The sequence below is a fragment of the Phalangium opilio genome, unplaced genomic scaffold (genome assembly GCF_054372755.1).
Source record: "Phalangium opilio isolate 3A_F unplaced genomic scaffold, DU_Popi_V2 ptg000537l_1, whole genome shotgun sequence".
In the NCBI taxonomy this organism is placed as follows: Eukaryota; Metazoa; Arthropoda; class Arachnida; order Opiliones; family Phalangiidae; genus Phalangium; species Phalangium opilio.
In genome coordinates, this window is record NW_028324243.1 from 760,305 (window position 1) to 778,801 (window position 18,497).

Genomic DNA, 18,497 nt, shown 5'->3' on the forward strand with positions numbered 1-18,497 from the left:
TTTTTCTAAATCTGTAAATTATGCAGTCGTATGACTCTTCACTTATATAACTTTATGATTTCCAATTAACACGCGTTACTTTTAAAGCATTTCTAATTTTCTAAACCTTTTCTTGTTGATTTTAGGATCCGGTACGCTGCTTCTGCTTGTCTCGGAGAAGAGGCGATAAACAGAGCTTACTGGAAGGTGGGATGCGTCACGTCAGAAGATGTGAAAGACAGGAATACAGACGACGAAGAAGAATGTAGAATCTTGATGACCATTTTCGTTATAATCCAAATTCCATCAATCGCGATTTTAACCTACGAACTTATCCGAAAACTATGCTGTCATAAGTGTAATAATAATCAGAGCACAAAGCGAAGAACCACTTACCGCCATTCCAAGTCAACTACATTTTTCCAAAACACAGTTTACATCAAACGTAAACTATAAACTTTGGCCGTGTTGTAACAAAATACGCCTGATATGATATAATGTGCTAAGACATACAATGATACCTTAGAGCTGTCTACTCAAAATGTTCAACGACGTCTTAAGATTTAAAATATGATGGTGAAATTTATCCTGTACCACGTCTCGAAAAAATCTAGGAGGATATAGGGGTGAAGGAGTCTTCGACTGCCCAATCTTAGAGCTCAGGCTAGGAAATTAAGGTCCCGTCGCAGGGCCCTTCAAGTGAACCAATTTTAGTTTTGAAGGGCACTTTGCTAAAATTAGAATAACTGTGATTACAATAACATGTAAAACGTTCTCACCACGTCGAGAAGTGTAGAGCTCGGCATTATCGAATTAATTATCCGCTTTATTTTATCTTTATCCGAAATCTAGAATTATCCACAGAAGTACCGTGTTAAATCGCATTATAACCGCCAGTTTTGTTTGTAAATAATCGGTTAATCACTAATTTTCGGATAACGGTTAGGTAATGCCGAGCTCTAGAGAAGTGTTAGTAGCTTAATTTATATTTGAATAATAATTTGTGTGTGAGTGAATTTTACAAATAACAATTTGCTCCAAAAATGGTGGTAGAACAGAACTATGGGTAAAATTTAAGATTTTGAAAGCCCATACTATTTAAATTAAATTACTTGATTTGAATTTCGCATGTTTAAAATATAATCTATTACAAGTTGGGAAAACCAAAATATTACCTCTCCGAGTCAAGACGACTACTTACAAACTTATTTACACAGATATGGAAATGTTTCTTAAGTTAAAATTTATGAAATATTAAGCAGTATACAAAGCATAGCAAATATACTGTAAATCAGACGACCTTTTACATCCAATAATGATATACTTGTACACATTAAAATCATCCGATGGGGGAAAAACGGGAAATGAAGACAAAAAACTTTGGAGGGATATTACCTTAACGTGTTTGTAAAGGCCCAATTTTCTACTCCTCAACTGTATGCCCTCTATGTTCAAAGCCATACTCACAACAGGGTTGCCATGTAAACACTATCCTCTCGTTTCACCTCAACGATTTTCTTAGTTTTGTCAACATGACTGTTAACGTTACATAACACTACGCGTTTTACGTCACGTTATCCAAAAAGCCGACTATTTTCTTTGAAGACCGCGCTAGCTCAGCGCTGAGCACCCGACGTCAAAGTTCATAAACAAAATCCGGTTACATAGGACACTGTTCACAGCGCTGGGGTCTGCTGAACGCGGCCCAGATATCCACCATGATTATAAAATTTAAGCCTAATTATTTAAAAGTGTATTTAACTTTCGGCTCACTCTGAACCGTTATTGTCTCTGCATTACAGAAACGAAAACCAAGCGTTTACTTTTTGGTTCACTAGGCCTATTGACAAATAAAAGTTCATTTGTCGAACATAGTAGCGTTGTGCTTGTATTCACTTTAGAAAGGATTATGCTATAAACAGATCTAGTATAGCTTAAGTAATATATAAACATCCATTTTAAATAATAATATTTAAAAAAATCTTTGGAATATCAAAATGAAATAGAGCTTTAAAGCTACAAAAGTACTAAATGCATCATAATTACGAAAAATATTTCCACATATTCACTTTATATTAAGGATAAAGGGGATATTATGGTTCTGTAGGATTTCTTTACACATCAAAACAAAACGAACTTCTAACGCAGCGCACTACTGTAACAACGGACGGACACACACAGACAAAAACATAGGCTGCTTTTTAACTCTTTCCGTATTAATTTTGAATTGAGAAACAAGATTATCTTAAATATTATAATAAATATAATTAATATTTAACATTTTCTTCGTTAGTTATTCGCCTTATTGAACGTTACATCGTTTTAAAAAAGAACAATTAAACATTCTTGAGAGACTTGACTAATATTGGCGTTTGAAATGAAGCATACGCCGGTTGCTTCGCCTTACTAAAATAGGTAGTATATAAGGGTTTCGAATCGCAACTATGGATAAGAACAGCGCAATTGCGTGAACCTTTGGTGGAAGCCCCACCTTAGGGAGGCCGGACGTTTCTCGTAACCCTGGCCGATCGCCGCGTATGTCTTAACCTTAACGATGATGATGGAGTAGAAGCCAGGTGTGCAGACTGGTGTCCATGTGGGATGGACCAAAACAATGACCAGAAGATGGTGGTGTGTAGAAACCAGTGTGTACAGACTGGTGTCCATGTGGGATGGACAAAGACTAGAAGATGGTGGGGATCTCATTAAAAGCCAGTGTGTACAGACTGGTGTAAATGTGGGATGTTCAAAGACCACAAGAGGGTGGTGATTAGAAGCCAGTGTGTACAGACTGGTGTCCATGTGGGATGGACAAAGAGCAGCAGATGATTGTGATTAGAAGCCAGTGTGTACAGACTGGTGTCCATGTGGGATGGAAAAAAACCAGAGGCTGGTGATGTTAGACAGGCAATGGAGTAAGTGTAATACAATTTCCGAAATTTCCGGAAATTGAGAACACGTTTGCTCCGATTTGCAAACTGCGAACGCGGTCACGTGGGTGTAACAACAGACAGACAGACACACAGACAGACACACAGACACGTCGAAATTAGAACCTCTCCGTGACATACGTCACTCGGAGAGGTAACAAGTTGGGAAAACCAATATATTACCTCTCCGTGTCGAGATGATTATATAAACTTAAGTATCCAATGAAAACGTCGACCTTTTTGCCCTCATCCTTTCCCGCGCTTTGCGCTTCCTCATTTCATCCTTACTCTCAACATTATCTTCCTCCATTTTACATACAAAAATCAAATACTCACAAAAAGAAGCGGCAAAAACCTGCTGGCTCTATACAACCACTAAATTTGACTTAATGTCCAATTTCCAAAAACAATAATATACTGGTAGTTTAATTGACAACCGACTAGCATCGAAATTCTCATTAAGAATGGCTCCCGCGGATAAAAAAGGGCAATTTTCAACTAGGTGGGTGTTATCTCATTAGATTTGAAAAATATCATTTGTCTTTTTTACCAATGCCTAACCGTTTGGATTTTTTTAAAGCAATCTTAGCACCAAAAAATATTTTTTGATACAAAATAAATGTTTTATATTCTTATTAAGAATAAAACAAGAGGATAAAAAAGGTCTGTCCTCTCGCAATTTTTTAAGCTTTTATCATGATTACTCTATACAACAGTAACAAGGAGTATAAACCCATTAGTGGAAGCAGTATTTTTTTTCCGAAACAATCTCGCTTATGTTTATCCTCTCTAGACTTCGCTAAAAACGTATTACTCCTACATAAAATATTAATAGACAGGCAAGGATTCATACCATTAAAGAAGGAGCGCAATATTATCCATATTTTCATTTCATATACAGAGAAAAGAAATTATTATGTTTCTGAGAGGAGCTTACCATTTTTGTTGTTGTTTTGAAAAATATATCGCAATGCACGGGCCTTGATAGATATAGGAGGCAATGAATGAAATATATCACAATGCACGCGCCTTGATAGATATAGGAGGCAATGAATGAAATATATCACAATGCATGGGCCTTGATAGATATAGGGGGCAATGAAGGAAATATATCGCATGCACGGGCCTTGGTAGATATAGGAGGCAATGATAATCTCTCTCTTTGCACGAGAGGTTTATCTTTAATATTTAAATAAATATAATTATTTTTAATTATTTTAATCTTCAATAATTAACATTAATAATAGTTAAATCGTTTAAAATAAAGTTATACCTATTATCATCTCAAACTTTGCTAATATTGACGTTTAAAGTGAAGGGTACCCCTCTTGCCAGCTTCCTTCAAATTTTGGGGTATATATACGATTCGTTTCCATTATGATAGTAAGGAAAAAGCGCAATTGCGAAAACCTTTGGTGGCGATCCCACCTTAGGGAGGCTAGACGTTTCTCGTAACCCTAGCCGATCGCCGCGTATGTCCTAAAACCAAACGATGATAATGGAGTAGAAGCCAATGATACAGATTGGTGTCTATGTGGAATAGACGGAAGACCAGTGGATGGTGGTGTTAGAAGCCAGTGTAAGTGCAGACGGTGTCAATGTGGGATTGACAAGGAACAGATGATGGTGGTGATTGGAAGCCAGTATGTACAGGCTGGTGTCCAAGTCGAATGGACGAAGACTAGAAGATGTTGGTGATTAGAAGCCAGTATGTACAGACTGGTGTCCAAGTCGAATGGACGAAGACCAGAAGATGTTGGTGATTAGAAGCCAGTATGTACAGACTGGTGTCCGTGTGGGATGGACAAAGACCAGAAGATGGTGGTGATTAGAAGCCAGTATGTACAGAATGGTGTCCGTGTGGGATGGACAAAGACCAGAAGATGGTGGTGTGAGAACGCAAGTAGAGGAGCCATTTCCGTGACTGTGAAAGCAGTTCGGAAATGGCGAACACGTTTGCTCCGATACGCAAACTGCGAACGCGGTCACGTGGGTGTAACAACGGACAGACAGACAGACAGACACACAGACAGACACACAGACACGGCCGTTACAGAACCTCTCCTGGACTACGTCACACGGAGAGGTAAAAAGGAGAGAGTTTGTTTGATTCAGGCATATTCCTTTTGTACCCTCTCATTTGCATAGAATAAAATCTGAAGTCCCAAACGTATTTATTTACTCCCTATATTAGAAGCCTATAATATAGTTTAGTGACGTCATCCATTGGCAGTATTTTGAAGGAAAGTGGTGGTCTGATCTTTTCCACACTGTTTAGTACAGCTTTACTCAATTCCGACAGAAAATTGTCAGATCATGCCCTAAACAGTTGGTGACATATGCATCCAGAAAAGAAACACCAAGAGAAAAGGTAAACAAGCTGCCCCAGCCGAAAGGACACTCGTACGGGATATGTAAGATATTAAAAAAGTGAAACAACAGGGGCTGAATAAGCGAGCATGAGGTAAAAATACTAGAAGAATATTTTGGTCGAACCGTTTTAAGAACTTTTCCTTGTGGTATCCAAAAAGTACTACTCGGATTAGGAAAAGAAAACTCAACTCCACCATCACCTATTCCATAATTTCCATTGTTTGAAGAGATGGATCATCCGTTTGTAATGTCCGCCCGATCAAGTGGCCATTCCGAAAAGCCTGTTTGAACCATTCAAATCTCAAAACGTCTGTAATCAAGGAGCCCAAATATCCCGTCGTTCAATTAAAAAGCATCAACAGAAAACAACGCGCTCGGACTTTTTAACCGGCTGATTTCGTAAACGCGATGCCCCTCAGTGTCAATTAATAAAACGGACTTTCAACTAGCCACAAAATTATAGAGCACCGCAGAATTTCGGCAGAGTTCCGAAGAGGCTGTTTGAACCATTCTAATCTCAAAAACCTTCGTATTACAATATGTCAGTATCCCCATCCTTTTTATTTTTCTTACGATAGCTTAAGTGAATTCTGCCCGACCGCACACAGTGTTTCTGATAAGCATGTAGAAACCGTCAGAAAAGTAACTCTAACCCAAGTCCACCCCCGAAAATGCCCAATGATGATACTAGCGTAATTTTAAAGAACTCAAAGCTATCTCTGGCAAAATAGACGATATGCAATGTGACCTAAAATCAATTCGTACTGACTTATCTAACACCCAAAAGAAAGCTGACCAAATAGAAAATAAGCAAACCCGTTTTGAAACTATCCTAAGCAAAGTCCATTTAGAAGACCAAGATATTGCCCCACTTAAAATAAGAGATACCGAACCTGAAGATGACCTAGTAGATGCAAGGAAGCAATCTGTATGCGAGGTCACAATTAGGCGAAAAAACTTGGTAATTAGAGGTGTCAAAGACAGCGATACCGAATCACGCGACCAACTATGCAAAAGCGTTAACAACCTACTCAACAAAAAACTTGGAAGTTGAGGTGCTCGTAACACCAGACAACGTGTTTCGTAGAGGCTCATTTTCTAACGGTCACGATAGGAAAGTAGGCCAAATCATACGACCTTAAAAAGCGCTCAATTTAATTAAGACTCCTATCATATTTCATTCTAATTAAGACCATTAGAAAATAATGTATAGCTATGTATTATTTTCTTATGTTAAGACTAATAATTACTATAATATTTCAATATAATTGAGATTAATCTAGGCTAATTAACTGGAGAAATTAGAGAATTTACCATTCTGGAAGCAGGCGCAGCAATAAAGAGCGGTATATAACCATTGAACAGAATTCCATTGGAACGAAATTCCATTGGACCGAAATAAAAAATAAGTTGTTCTAATTGATCGAAGCTAGCCGGCTGTTCCCAATGGACCTAATTCCCATTGAGCAGACTTCCCATTCCTGTTGGACAGAAGTCTCGTTGGAGCGAATTTCCCATTGGCGCGATTTCGCATTTTATCGTATTCCCATTGAGCAGACTTCCCATTCCTGTTGGACAGAAGGCTCGTTGGAGCGAATTTCCCATTGGTGCGATTTCGCATTTTATAATGCTATATTTATTAAGGTCGTTGAAAAATAAACATGGGCCTTTTCCAAAATATTCTTATTTTCTAGGTTGGCCTAGGGTTAGGTTAGGTTTGGTTAGGTTTGGTTTGGTTTTGTTTTGTTTGGTTAGGTTTGGTTAGGTTTGGTTAGGTTAGGTTTGGTTAGGTTTGGTTAGGTTTGGTTAGGTTTGGTTTGGTTTTGTTTGGTTTTGTTTGGTTAGGTTTGGTTAGGTTTGGTTTGGTTAGGTTTGATTTGGTTAGGTTTGGTTTGGTTAGGTTTGGTTACGTTAGGTTAGGTTAGGTTGGTTACGTTACGTTAGGTTACGTTACGTTAGGTTACGTTACGTTAGGTTAGGTTTGGTTAGGTTTGGTTAGGTTAGGTTTGGTTAGGTTAGGTTAGGTTTGGTTTGGTTAGGTTAGGTTAGATTTGGTTAGGGTAGGTTAGGTTAGGTTAGGTTAGGTTTATTTTGGTTAGGTTAGGTTAGGTTAGGTTAGGTTAGGTTTGGTTAGGTTAGGTTAGGTTAGGTTAGGTTTGGTTTGGTTTGGTTTGGTTTTGTTTGGTTAGGTTTGGTTTGGTTAGGTTTGGTTACGTTAGGTTAGGTTACGTTACGTTACGTTACGTTAGGTTTGGTTAGGTTTGGTTAGGTTAGGTTACGTTAGGTTTGGTTAGGTTTGGTTAGGTTTGGTTAGGTTTGGTTAGGTTAGGTTTGGTTAGGTTAGGTTAGGTTAGGTTAGGTTAGGTTAGGTTAGGTTAGGTTAGGTTAGGTTAGGTTAGGTTAGGTTAGGTTAGGTTAGGTTAGGTTAGGTTTGGTTAGGTTTGGTTAGGTTTGGTTAGGTTTGGTTAGGTTTGGTTAGGTTTGGTTAGGTTTGGTTAGGTTTGGTTAGGTTTGGTTAGGTTAGGTTAGGTTAGGTTTGGTTAGGTTTGGTTAGGTTAGGTTAGGTTAGGTTACGTTAGGTTAGGTTAGGTTAGGTTAGGTTAGGTTAGGTTAGGTTTGGTTTGGTTAGGTTTGGTTAGGTTTGGTTTGGTTAGGTTCGGTGTGTGGAATCGGATATAGACGAATTCATTTATTCCATAAATAAGCCGGAATTGTCGTTAACAGCAGCTTCAAGCTTGGGCCAAAAAGCGACGCCAGTCATCGTTCACTACCTCTAGCGTTGGCTCTTGGCAGAACGAGAATGGCTGCTTGCCCCATGTACGGTTGGATTCTCTTCTTGTACTTAATGAATTCATTCACATGACCATTCTGTCGAATGGGATTTCCGACCGAATGGGATTTCTGTCGAATTGGATTTCTGTCGAATGGGATTTCTGTCGAATGGGACTTTCGGCCGAATGGGATTTCTGTCGAATGGGATTTCCGACCGAATGGGATTTCCGACCGAATGGGATTTCTGTCGAATGGGATTTCTGTCGAATGGGAGTTCTGTCGAATGGGATGTTCGGCCGAATGGGATTTCTGTCGAATGGGATTTTCGGCCGAATGGGATTTCTGTCGAATGAAATTCTGCCCAACGGATTCTATCCAATGGGATATAAGCATAAAGAGCACTCATTAAATTTCGTTAAGCGGCCTTTACACGCTCAATGTTTTGCACAAATTAAGTGGGGGACATTTATAAAATTCATCATCTTAAAAATTATTCCCAAGACTTCACTAATTGTGCAAATAAAATCTATCATGATATTGAAAGCTCAATATGTAGAACAAAAATTTAAAATTTTATTGGACAAATATATTGATCATGTTGCACACGATTTATTCAATTATATTGAATATATTTTATCACAATAAAAAAGTTGATGTTGACTTCATGGACCGCGTACAATTTCATAGAACAAACATAACATAAAAATCGTTAAATACACAGAATTAAGTTTCATTCCAATGCGAAATATTGTTTGTATTTTGAATAATATTTTGAGCAATAAAAACTCACTCAATATATATGATCAGTTTTTTTATGCAAATATTGTCCAAAATTTACCGCGAATGATTTTTAATTTCCTAAAACATATTGTAGCATTATATTTGAACTTTGCACAAATTTTTGTCTGGGTAACGATCATAACGTTTAATTTACACTTTGTAACTTAAATAACGGGCCCCACATTTTTTGCGCAAATTATTGAGCGTGTAGGGTGCCCTTTACGAGAAAACAAGAAATAGCCATAGGGTGACGTTACAAACGCATAATTATCTAATAAAAGTTGTAAAAAATAACTACTTTTAAAAGACGATAAATAAATAGGTTAATCATTATTTTTATGTAATATTTTTAATAATAATAATAATAATAATTTGCTTTTTATTTGGAACATCTATTAAGACTACTGTCTTGTTTACAATAGAGTCCGATAGTTTAATTAAATTAAGTAAAAGATTAACGTGGTGTTTACGTTGTCGTTAACAGTTGATTGATGAAAGGTGTAACCTCTTTTTTAAAAGTTTTTAGTGAATCAATAGTTTTAATTTGCCCTGGTAGAGAATTCCAGAGCTTGACACCCTGGTGTTTAACACTCTTAGATCTGAACTTCGTTAAACATGTTTCTGTTAGAAAATTTTTATCACAGCTACGGGTTTGGACTTTGCGATTTGAATTTAGGATTGGGAACCAGTTTAAAACGTATTCCGGTAATTGACCTTTGTGAACTTTAAACATAAAGATTAGCAAGCTCATGTGGTACATGAACGCAGGGGAATCTATTTTAGCTATTTCTCTAGCCTTGGTGGCAGAGGAGTATTTGCTAAAATTGACAATTTGCTTAGAGCAACGGGTGTGTACTGAGAATAATTTTGCTTGATTGCCTCTTGGAAAGTTGTAGTAAAAGATATTTCCATATTGTAAGATTGGCTGTACACAAGCTTTATAAAGCATTCTAAGTGTCCCGATGTCTAAGTGGTTTTGTAATGGACGGAGTAACCACAGGCGGGAATTAACTTTCTTTGAGACATAAAAGAATTTAATTTAAAAATTACCTGAGAACTTGCGGCAAAACCAAACGCCGTCAAACTGCGCCCTCTATTCACGGAAAAGTATGCCAAATGGTTATTAATGTACTTACCTGTATCTAATTATATGATTAAAAACAACAGACAATATTAATTTAACAAATAATTCGAAATGGATCAAACATTTTACATAAATGAAAGGAAAGAAATTAGTTTCAAAATCACAAACTCTGTTAACTCTCAATATTTAATATTGTGCTTTATTTTGTAAAATTGAATTTGGTTACCTAGAAAAACAGTTGTAATTCGTAATTAATTTGTTCTAATGTTTAATCTTTTATTAATAATAGATACATCTTCACATTAATTAGAAATATATAACGTTGTATATCGTACTAGATATTCATTCCAAAATTTAAAAGATATTATTCAGGCAGGGCAGGATTAAAGGGGGGGGGCAACGTGCCCTTCAAAACTAAAATTGGCGCACTTGAAGGGCCTTACGATGGGACCTTCATTTTTTCGGGACGTGGTACAGGATAAATTTCACCATCATATTTTGGTGGCTTCTGTCTTTAAATCTGTTGCGTGGGTGTGCAGTGTAAATAATAAAAAGACTTAAGATTAAGTTCAAAGAGTTAGTTTAATTAATTTAAGTGAATCAAAAATTACATCGAACCGATCGCGTTACTATGAGCCGGCGGCGGCGGGAGGAGTGAACGAAGAAGTGAAAATATTACAATGCAGTACATGTACAAAATAGGTCGGTTTTGCGATTGTTGCGCCACCACACCAAAACTGTATTTTTTAACTTATGTCAAAGCCTTACTAATTTATAAAAAAATAAATTCACACTCCCCCTCTTTGACATCATGTACAAATATGCAATAATAAATTATCAATTAAATATTAATAAATTAGAACAGGTAAACAATATCGTTAACATAATTTAAGCATTTTTACACAATTCTCGAAGTTAGTCTTATTTAACACTTTTGTCAGGATATCAGCTATATTATTATTAGATTTCACATATTGTAGATTAAAATGTCCCTGTTCTAGCGTTTCTCTAACAAAGTGATATCGTATGTCGATATGTTTTGAGCGTTGGTTTTCGACACGATTTCTGGAGAAAAATATTGCCGACTGACTATCGCAATATATCGTTGGCTTGTCGAAACGTATTCCAAATTGTTCCAGTTCTAGACAGATGGGTCGAAGCCATAACAGCTCCTTGGTTGCTTCCGACAGCGCTACGTACTCCGCCTCCATTGATGAAAGCGATACCGACTTTTGTTTAATAGATCGCCATGATACTGGTGATGATCCAAAGCATACGACGTATCCGCTTGTAGACTTCCTTGTGTCTTTGTCCGACCCCCAGTCACTGTCACTATATATTGATAGAGTGGGCAATTGTCGACTATCATAGTTTAGCCCGTAATGTGCGGTGGATATGACATATCTGGCTAACTGGCAAAGTTTCATCCAATGATTATACCCAGGGTTCGAATTGTATTGCGATAGTACGATGACATGAAACAGGATATCGGGTCTTGTTCGCTGTGCCAGAAATAACAATGATCCAATTAGCGACCGGTACGGATATATAGACATTTTCTTTTTCTCCGATTCTTCTGTTGGTGAATCCTGTTTCGTCAGAGTAATACCAGATGGCATAGGTAGACTAACTGGGTCATCGACGTTTAATCCGTATCGTTTTCCAAGTGATTTGGCGTATGTGACTTGGTTCATAAGTAAAGACCCATCGTTGTTAAAGTGAAATTCAATCCCCAGAAGTTTGGCGATTGGTCCCAGTCGTGTGACATCGAACGTCTTTGTAATTGTCTTGTAAACTTCCTCCAGTACCGTCGCATTCTTTGCTAACACCAGTAGGTCGTCAACGTATACCAGTATGATCATTTCCATCGGGAGAAAATATATACAGTTCGTCCCTTTCATCTTCTTAAAGCCCATCTCTTGAAATCGTGCGTCCAGTTCCATAAACCACAATCTTCCGCTTTGTGGTAGACCGTATAGAGATTTTAGTAACTTTAGACAATATCTTGAGGAGTTCGCGGTCTCGAATCCTGGTATTTGCTTCATATAGATGTCATTGTCAATATTACCATAAAGGTACGCGTTTTTGACGTCCATATGGCAATGCGTCCATCCAAGACTTATAACGAATAAGGCGATGAAGAACCGTATTAAGCTGAAATTGATGACCGGAGCAAACGCTGTGTCATAGTCTACCCCCTCAACTTGGTTAAACCCTTGAGCGACGAGTCGTGCCCTATATCGAATGATACGCCCCTGCAGATCCTTCTTCACCGCATAAACCCAGCGGCAGCCGAGAATTTTCCCTTTTGTTGGTTTTTCAACTACTTCTGTGACTTGTCTCTCAATAAGTGTTTCTACCTCGTTGTTCATCGCTTCTTGCCATTGTTGTGCTTGGGGTGACGTCATGGCTTGGTCGTAATTTGCTGGTATTTCAATATCGCAATTATAAGCTGCCCACTCCTCCTTTTTGTGTGCATCATTAGTTTGATATGTAGCCAATAACGATGTCTTCGAAAAATCATATAAAGTAGGGTCATGGGGTAAATTCATGTCATCCAAATATTGTCTCATTTCCGGTCGTGTACGTATTTCCTTGCCATTAGGTGCGTAGTAAAATACATCTGCCAATCCCTTTTTGGCCCCAGATGTCCGTATGACAACATCTCTCACCCATCCGTCGGGCAACTTGGGTCCCTTGGTTTCCGTACTCTCCTTAACGATGGTAGTATTGTCGTCCGAGGATGATTCGACTAGTTCTTCTGACGCATCTGAGAATTCGTCCTCTGTATGGTCCTCTCCATCGGTGCTCTGTCCATTGTTTGGACGATTACCCTCGGGTTCAGTTTCTTCCTGCGTCTGGTCATCATCATCAACATCGTCTACTTTCCATCTGACGTACTCCATTTTGTGTTTCCCCCGATCCTGATTTAGTTGGGTCATGCCGTGTTTACTCTCATCTATTCGTACATGTCTGGTTTCCTTTACTATTCTCTCATCAGGGATCCATATTCGTAGACCTTTTGTGCTTGCTGCGTAACCAACCAACACGCCCTTTTTCGCTCTGTGACTGAATTTATTTCGTCTTCTTTGTTGTGGTACATGAACATACGCCATGCTCCCTATTCTTCTTAAATGATTGGCGCTTGGTTTACGCCCCATCCATATTTCTATGGGTACTGCATCTCCGAGCTTGGCATGTCTTGTGTGATTTTTGATGTAAGCCGCTGTTACCACCAGTTCAGCCCATAGGTTTTGTGGGAGTTTAGCGTCTTCGAAAAAGGCCCGTACCATGTTCAATAATGTACGATTGATTCTTTCAGCTGTTCCGTTCATCTCTGGAGAGTAAGTGTTAGTTTTTTCCTGTTTTATACCTTCGGCGATACAATATTCGTGAAATTGATTGGAGCAGTATTCAAGTCCGTTGTCTGTACGAAGTGCCTTAATAGATTTTCCAGTTTGCTTCTCGACGAACATCTTGTATTGCTTAAAGTACTTTAGCGCTTCACTCTTTCTTGCCATGGGATATACAGTAATATATCGGCTTTTATCATCAATGAAACTGATATAATATCTCGCTCCCCCTACCGAGGTCACCGGAGCCGGCCCCCAGACGTCGGAATGAACCAGTTCCAGTATGTCGTTGCTTCGGATTCCTTCAATTCTATGGTGAGTTTGCCTTGTACTTTTGGCTACTTGACAGGTGGTACAAATACCTAATGTTCCTTTCATTGGTCCCAATCCTTTAAGCATAGAATGTTGAGTCATGTACTTTAAGTCGTTTTCGTTTATATGTCCTAGGCGTTCATGCCATAAATCGAGTGCCCTTGATTTCCTGCTTTCTACTGTACAAGCTTCTGGTATTGTGCTTCCTGTTTCGTTAATAATGGCATCATCAAGTATAACGGTAGCATCAACTTGATAAAGGTTGTCTTGCGTCAGCTTCGCTATAAATGCTATTTGGCCATCCGGAAAATACACGGTGTATTTAGAATTATGACGAACCCCTTTATCGCCCGCCTGGTCCATTATGCGCTCCGAAAGTAAGTTTCGATTCATTCCAGGGGTATAAATGACATCCTTCAAGTGGAATATATTCCTTCGTTCATCATTCATCTGCAGCCAGATGTCTCCTCTCCCTTCGACTTTGGCTGTCCCTTCTCCAACGTTTGCTGTCGATTTAAGTGGCGTAAAAGTGTAAAACCACTCACGTTGATTGCAGAAATGTTTAGTTGCTCCAGAGTCAACTATCCAATCTTTTGACGCAGTCGTTGTATTGAATGCGGAAGCAAAATAAGCTGTCCTTCTTGGCTCTTCTAGCTTTGACTTCTGTCGCGTGTTTTGCTTTTGTCGACAATCCGCTGCTTTATGTCCTCTTCGTTGACAACTGAAGCATTTCCCCATAAATGACGTTTTTATTGGTCTGTCTTTCGGTTGAGCTTCCTTCGTTCTAGTTCCATGTTGTATTGCGTACGCAGCATTGGCTGTATCAAGTTGCTGTTCCTTTTGTTGCCGTCTGCCATATTCCGCAATAAGGATCTCCGCTATCGGTCCAGGGAGAAAGTCTTCATCACTTCGTTGATAAATTTGTTGTACCAGGGCATCATAGGAAGACGGTAATGTGCCAATCATTTTATAAGCCACGTCTTTATCTGCCAGTGTGTTTCCAGCCTCTCGTAATGATGCTTGTAATTGGTTAATTCGTCCCAGAAAATCCGGTACTGGCTCTCCTTGGTAGGTCAAGGCGTAAAATTCAGTTAACAAACCTCCAATGCGTGCGCGTGACTTGGGTTCGTATATCTTGCTTAGTTTATCCCATAATTCGTGAGAGATCCTGATTCCCGCTACGTTGTCTCTTACGCTTTGACTAATTCCGAGAGCAATCGTCGAAAAGGCCTTTGATTCTCTTTGTTGGAACAAGTTCCTCGCTCTACTCGTTGTTGCCTCTTCTGTTGGTGCAACCTCCACTTTCGTAACTATCTCCCAAAGTCCTTTATTCATCAGCAGTAATTCCATATTGTACTTCCATGTACGATAGTTCGTTGATGTCAACTTCGGAAAGACGTGTAGTGGCGTGTTTGCTTCTTCGTCGGAATCCGCCATCCTAGGCCCGCCCGGTTAAGCCTCGGTCACTCAGTTCAAAGTCTCTTTATCACGTTGAACACCACCACTTTACCTAACCACGCTCTGCTACCATTTTGTTGCGTGGGTGTGCAGTGTAAATAATAAAAAGACTTAAGATTAAGTTCAAAGAGTTAGTTTAATTAATTTAAGTGAATCAAAAATTACATCGAACCGATCGCGTTACTATGAGCCGGCGGCGGCGGGAGGAGTGAACGAAGAAGTGAAAATATTACAATGCAGTACATGTACAAAATAGGTCGGTTTTGCGATTGTTGCGCCACCACACCAAAACTGTATTTTTTAACTTATGTCAAAGCCTTACTAATTTATAAAAAAATAAATTCACAAAATCTTAAGACGTCGTTGAACATTTTGAGTAGACAGCTCTAAGACATCATTGTACGTCTCACCACATTATATCTTAGTGGCGTATTTTGTTACCGTACGCCCAAAGTTTTCAGTTTACGTTTGATGTAAACTGTGTTTTGGAAAAATGAAGTTGACTTGGAATAGTAGTAAGTGGTTCTTCGCTTTGTGGTTCGATTATTATTACAACTTTTACAGCATAGTTTGCGGATTATCTCGTAGGTTAAAATCGCGATTGATGGAATTTGTATGATAACGAAAATGGTCATCAAGATTCTACATTCTTCTTCGTCGTCTGTATTCCTGTCTTTCAAAATTTCTGAGGTGACGCATTTCACCTTCCAGTAAGCTCTGTTTATCGACTCTTCACCGAGACAAGCAGAGGCAGCGTACCGGATCCTAAAATCAACAAGAAAAGGTTTAGAAAATTAGAAACGTTTACAATATAAGGCGCGTTAATTGGAAATGCGCGATTTAGAAAAAGCTGTCTAGGTACAGGTTTTTCTATTCCAAAATAGCTGTTTCGAGAACCGCAGCTCAAACCGAGTATGTCACACGATTATGAAACATAATACTGCTAAACTACTGTTTAGGCAACCGCTGTTTGGGAAATAGCTAGCGCAGCACTACATAACTCGAAAACAGAAAATGTAATATCCAGCTGCTTGAGAGAACGTTGGTTAACAGGAATTAGATTATTGACAGTATGATAGACCGCCATTTTGGAGTTTGAGTGCAGATAGTTCTACCTTCGCATGAATTCAGTGCCAAAAATGACAATACATTCTCTAAAATAGCCTTATTAGTAAATTAGTAGACCATAATTAAAAATTTGTGTTTCTTGGAATGAGATAGAACATGACTTACACTCTGTTAATTCCAGCCATGACATCTTTATCAACGGAGTGATTTTTGTTCACATAAAATCCAATAAGATCAGACTGAACGATGAAAGGCGACATGTAAAACCGTGGTCGAATACTACTGCTCGGCACTTTTTTACAATAGTCATCGATATTTTTGATTTCTTCATACCACGTGATAAACACCATTTCGCCAGACAGCACTCTTGAGAAGTAATTGTCCCAAGACATTCCAGACCAATCGAAATATCGGCTTCGTAATCCAGGGTATCCCTTTAGATATATAAGAGAACTTTAAATCTGGTTCTGAGAATTTCATGTTCTGTGTTAGAGTGAGATGGAATTAAAGTGCCCTGAAGTTCAAATTATTTTAATGAAAAGACCTGAGTGAATCCAAACTTCTACATATTCTATATGCCCATGGGGTTTTTCTCGCATGAGCTCTAACAAAACATTTTAGCACAAATAAAGGATATTCCAGTAAATATTTCTCGTGCATCTAGTTCAAACGGACATTTGATTTTCCCTAGTCTATTTATATGTATTTTACACGCCAAATCTATTTCCGATTTAGCTCCGTAGCTCACTGTGGTTTCTTTCAAACGATTAAAAGATTAGAAATCTCTGCTCGGGGTGTAAATTTAATGTGGCAAGTTCAAAGCATGAGTTTTATTCATGCAATGCTTTATACCCTCATCCTCTTTTATTTGTTCAATCCACCTATTTTTCGGGCCTCGAAAGTATTGTTCAAGAAGTGGTTGAAGTTCATTAAAGCGTGTGGAACGTTGTCGACTAACTGTGGATAGCAGCCATCAGAATTTTATGACTTCTTATCCTGGGAAGTAATGGACTCTAACCATATCCAGAACAATCTCTGTTAGCCAACTTCTTATTAGGTCCGATCACCGCGCCACCTACGGCATTTCCCTCATTTTGAGTTGGAAGGCTGATTTGCGCGCCAGCAGCGGGCAAGAAACGAAATTTTAAGGTGTGTCCTGTGGTTTGAGGTAACGAATCAGAAAGGGTGACAAGAACAGCTGTTTTAATAGACTGCTAGAAATTCCGGTCAAACTAGTGTGGGGTCCTAGGCACACGGATTGTAATGGATTTTCAGAGTTCTAGCCAGACGGCTTTTCAACGATTGGCGCTGAAGAAGTTTTGAACAAGCCCCACAGTTTGAGTGCCACAGCCTCTCGGCGTGGGATTTTTTTTCAGTAGATAGTTTTACAAGTGGGGAGGAAAATTTCGACCCTCTTTTACGATTGCCATAGGCAATTTTGACTTGCAGGGATGGATACTATATAATGCCTTAGTGTCCAATACTTCCCAGGATAAGAAGTCATCAACTTCTGCAGCCATGCAACAAGCAAACAACAAACGTTCGCCTTTGGGAATCTTACCGACATTGCACAACTTTGAAAAAAGCAAAAAGCAAATGTTTCCCATGCAAAATTATAATTTTACAGAGCTATCTGATAAAAATAGAAACTTACGTAAAATATATGACCAGGTGCATGGTATCTTAGATTTTTGACTTTAAGTATGTCTTCTGGATGATTTATAATTGTCCTTTGTCCAATGAAAACGTCAGCCGTGATGTAAGAAGAGACGACAATGTTCAGTACTATTGATGTCAAGACCCATATGTTTAACAAGTGAGCCGGAACGGAGTGTACGATTCGTAAAGGGAAGCCTGAAACGAGCCAAGTTGTTCACGCTAGTCTCAAAACTATTACGAAAGCAGAGTGGAAAAAACCATATAACCATATAAATGAGGTTAGAGTTATCTCAGACTGACATGACCTTGTAAAGTGTCATGAAAGATCTGGCGAAGAAATGGGCTTGGATTCAAGAGACACCTGCTCGGGCCAAATCTTTCAGGCGTCACTTTGCGAGAATCTATGACGTTTCATTTACGTCACTCCATGAAATGCTCTCAGTAACCAGTGACAAACTTATCTTATCAACTTATGCTCTCACGAAATTCAACTTATCCATAAACGTATCGCTACATTACTTTGTTGCAATATTGGAGCAAAGTACATCCACACTAAAGATCCGAATTTGCTTGATTTTTCAAAACCCTTCGACAGAGCTGATAGAACGAATATTGTCACAAACAGCAGACCCAAGAACTGTAATGTCAGTAAAATATTTTTAAGGTTAAAATAACATTATAAAATAGTTGATCTTTTGTCTGGACTTTTCATACCCATAACGGTATATT

At 38.6% G+C, this 18,497-nt stretch overlaps 1 protein-coding gene and 1 long non-coding RNA gene across 2 annotated transcripts; one reads left to right on the plus strand and one right to left on the minus strand.

The window, feature by feature from the left end:
• Positions 1-6,633: 6,633 nt before the first annotated feature.
• Positions 6,634-8,439, plus strand: LOC149588681 (uncharacterized). Its single transcript, XR_016379804.1, has 2 exons — positions 6,634-6,889; positions 8,007-8,439. It is a non-coding gene; the product is annotated as an uncharacterized LOC149588681 (long non-coding RNA).
• A 6,969-nt stretch (positions 8,440-15,408) lies between these two features.
• Positions 15,409-16,537, minus strand: LOC149588682 (uncharacterized). The gene is made up of 2 exons (XM_089862052.1): positions 16,275-16,537; positions 15,409-15,806 (listed from the first exon to the last, which is right to left on the minus strand). Exons 1-2 carry the CDS (start codon positions 16,499-16,501, stop codon positions 15,479-15,481), a joined length of 555 nt encoding a protein of 184 aa, XP_089718178.1. The 5' UTR covers positions 16,502-16,537; the 3' UTR covers positions 15,409-15,478.
• Positions 16,538-18,497: the final 1,960 nt, after the last annotated feature.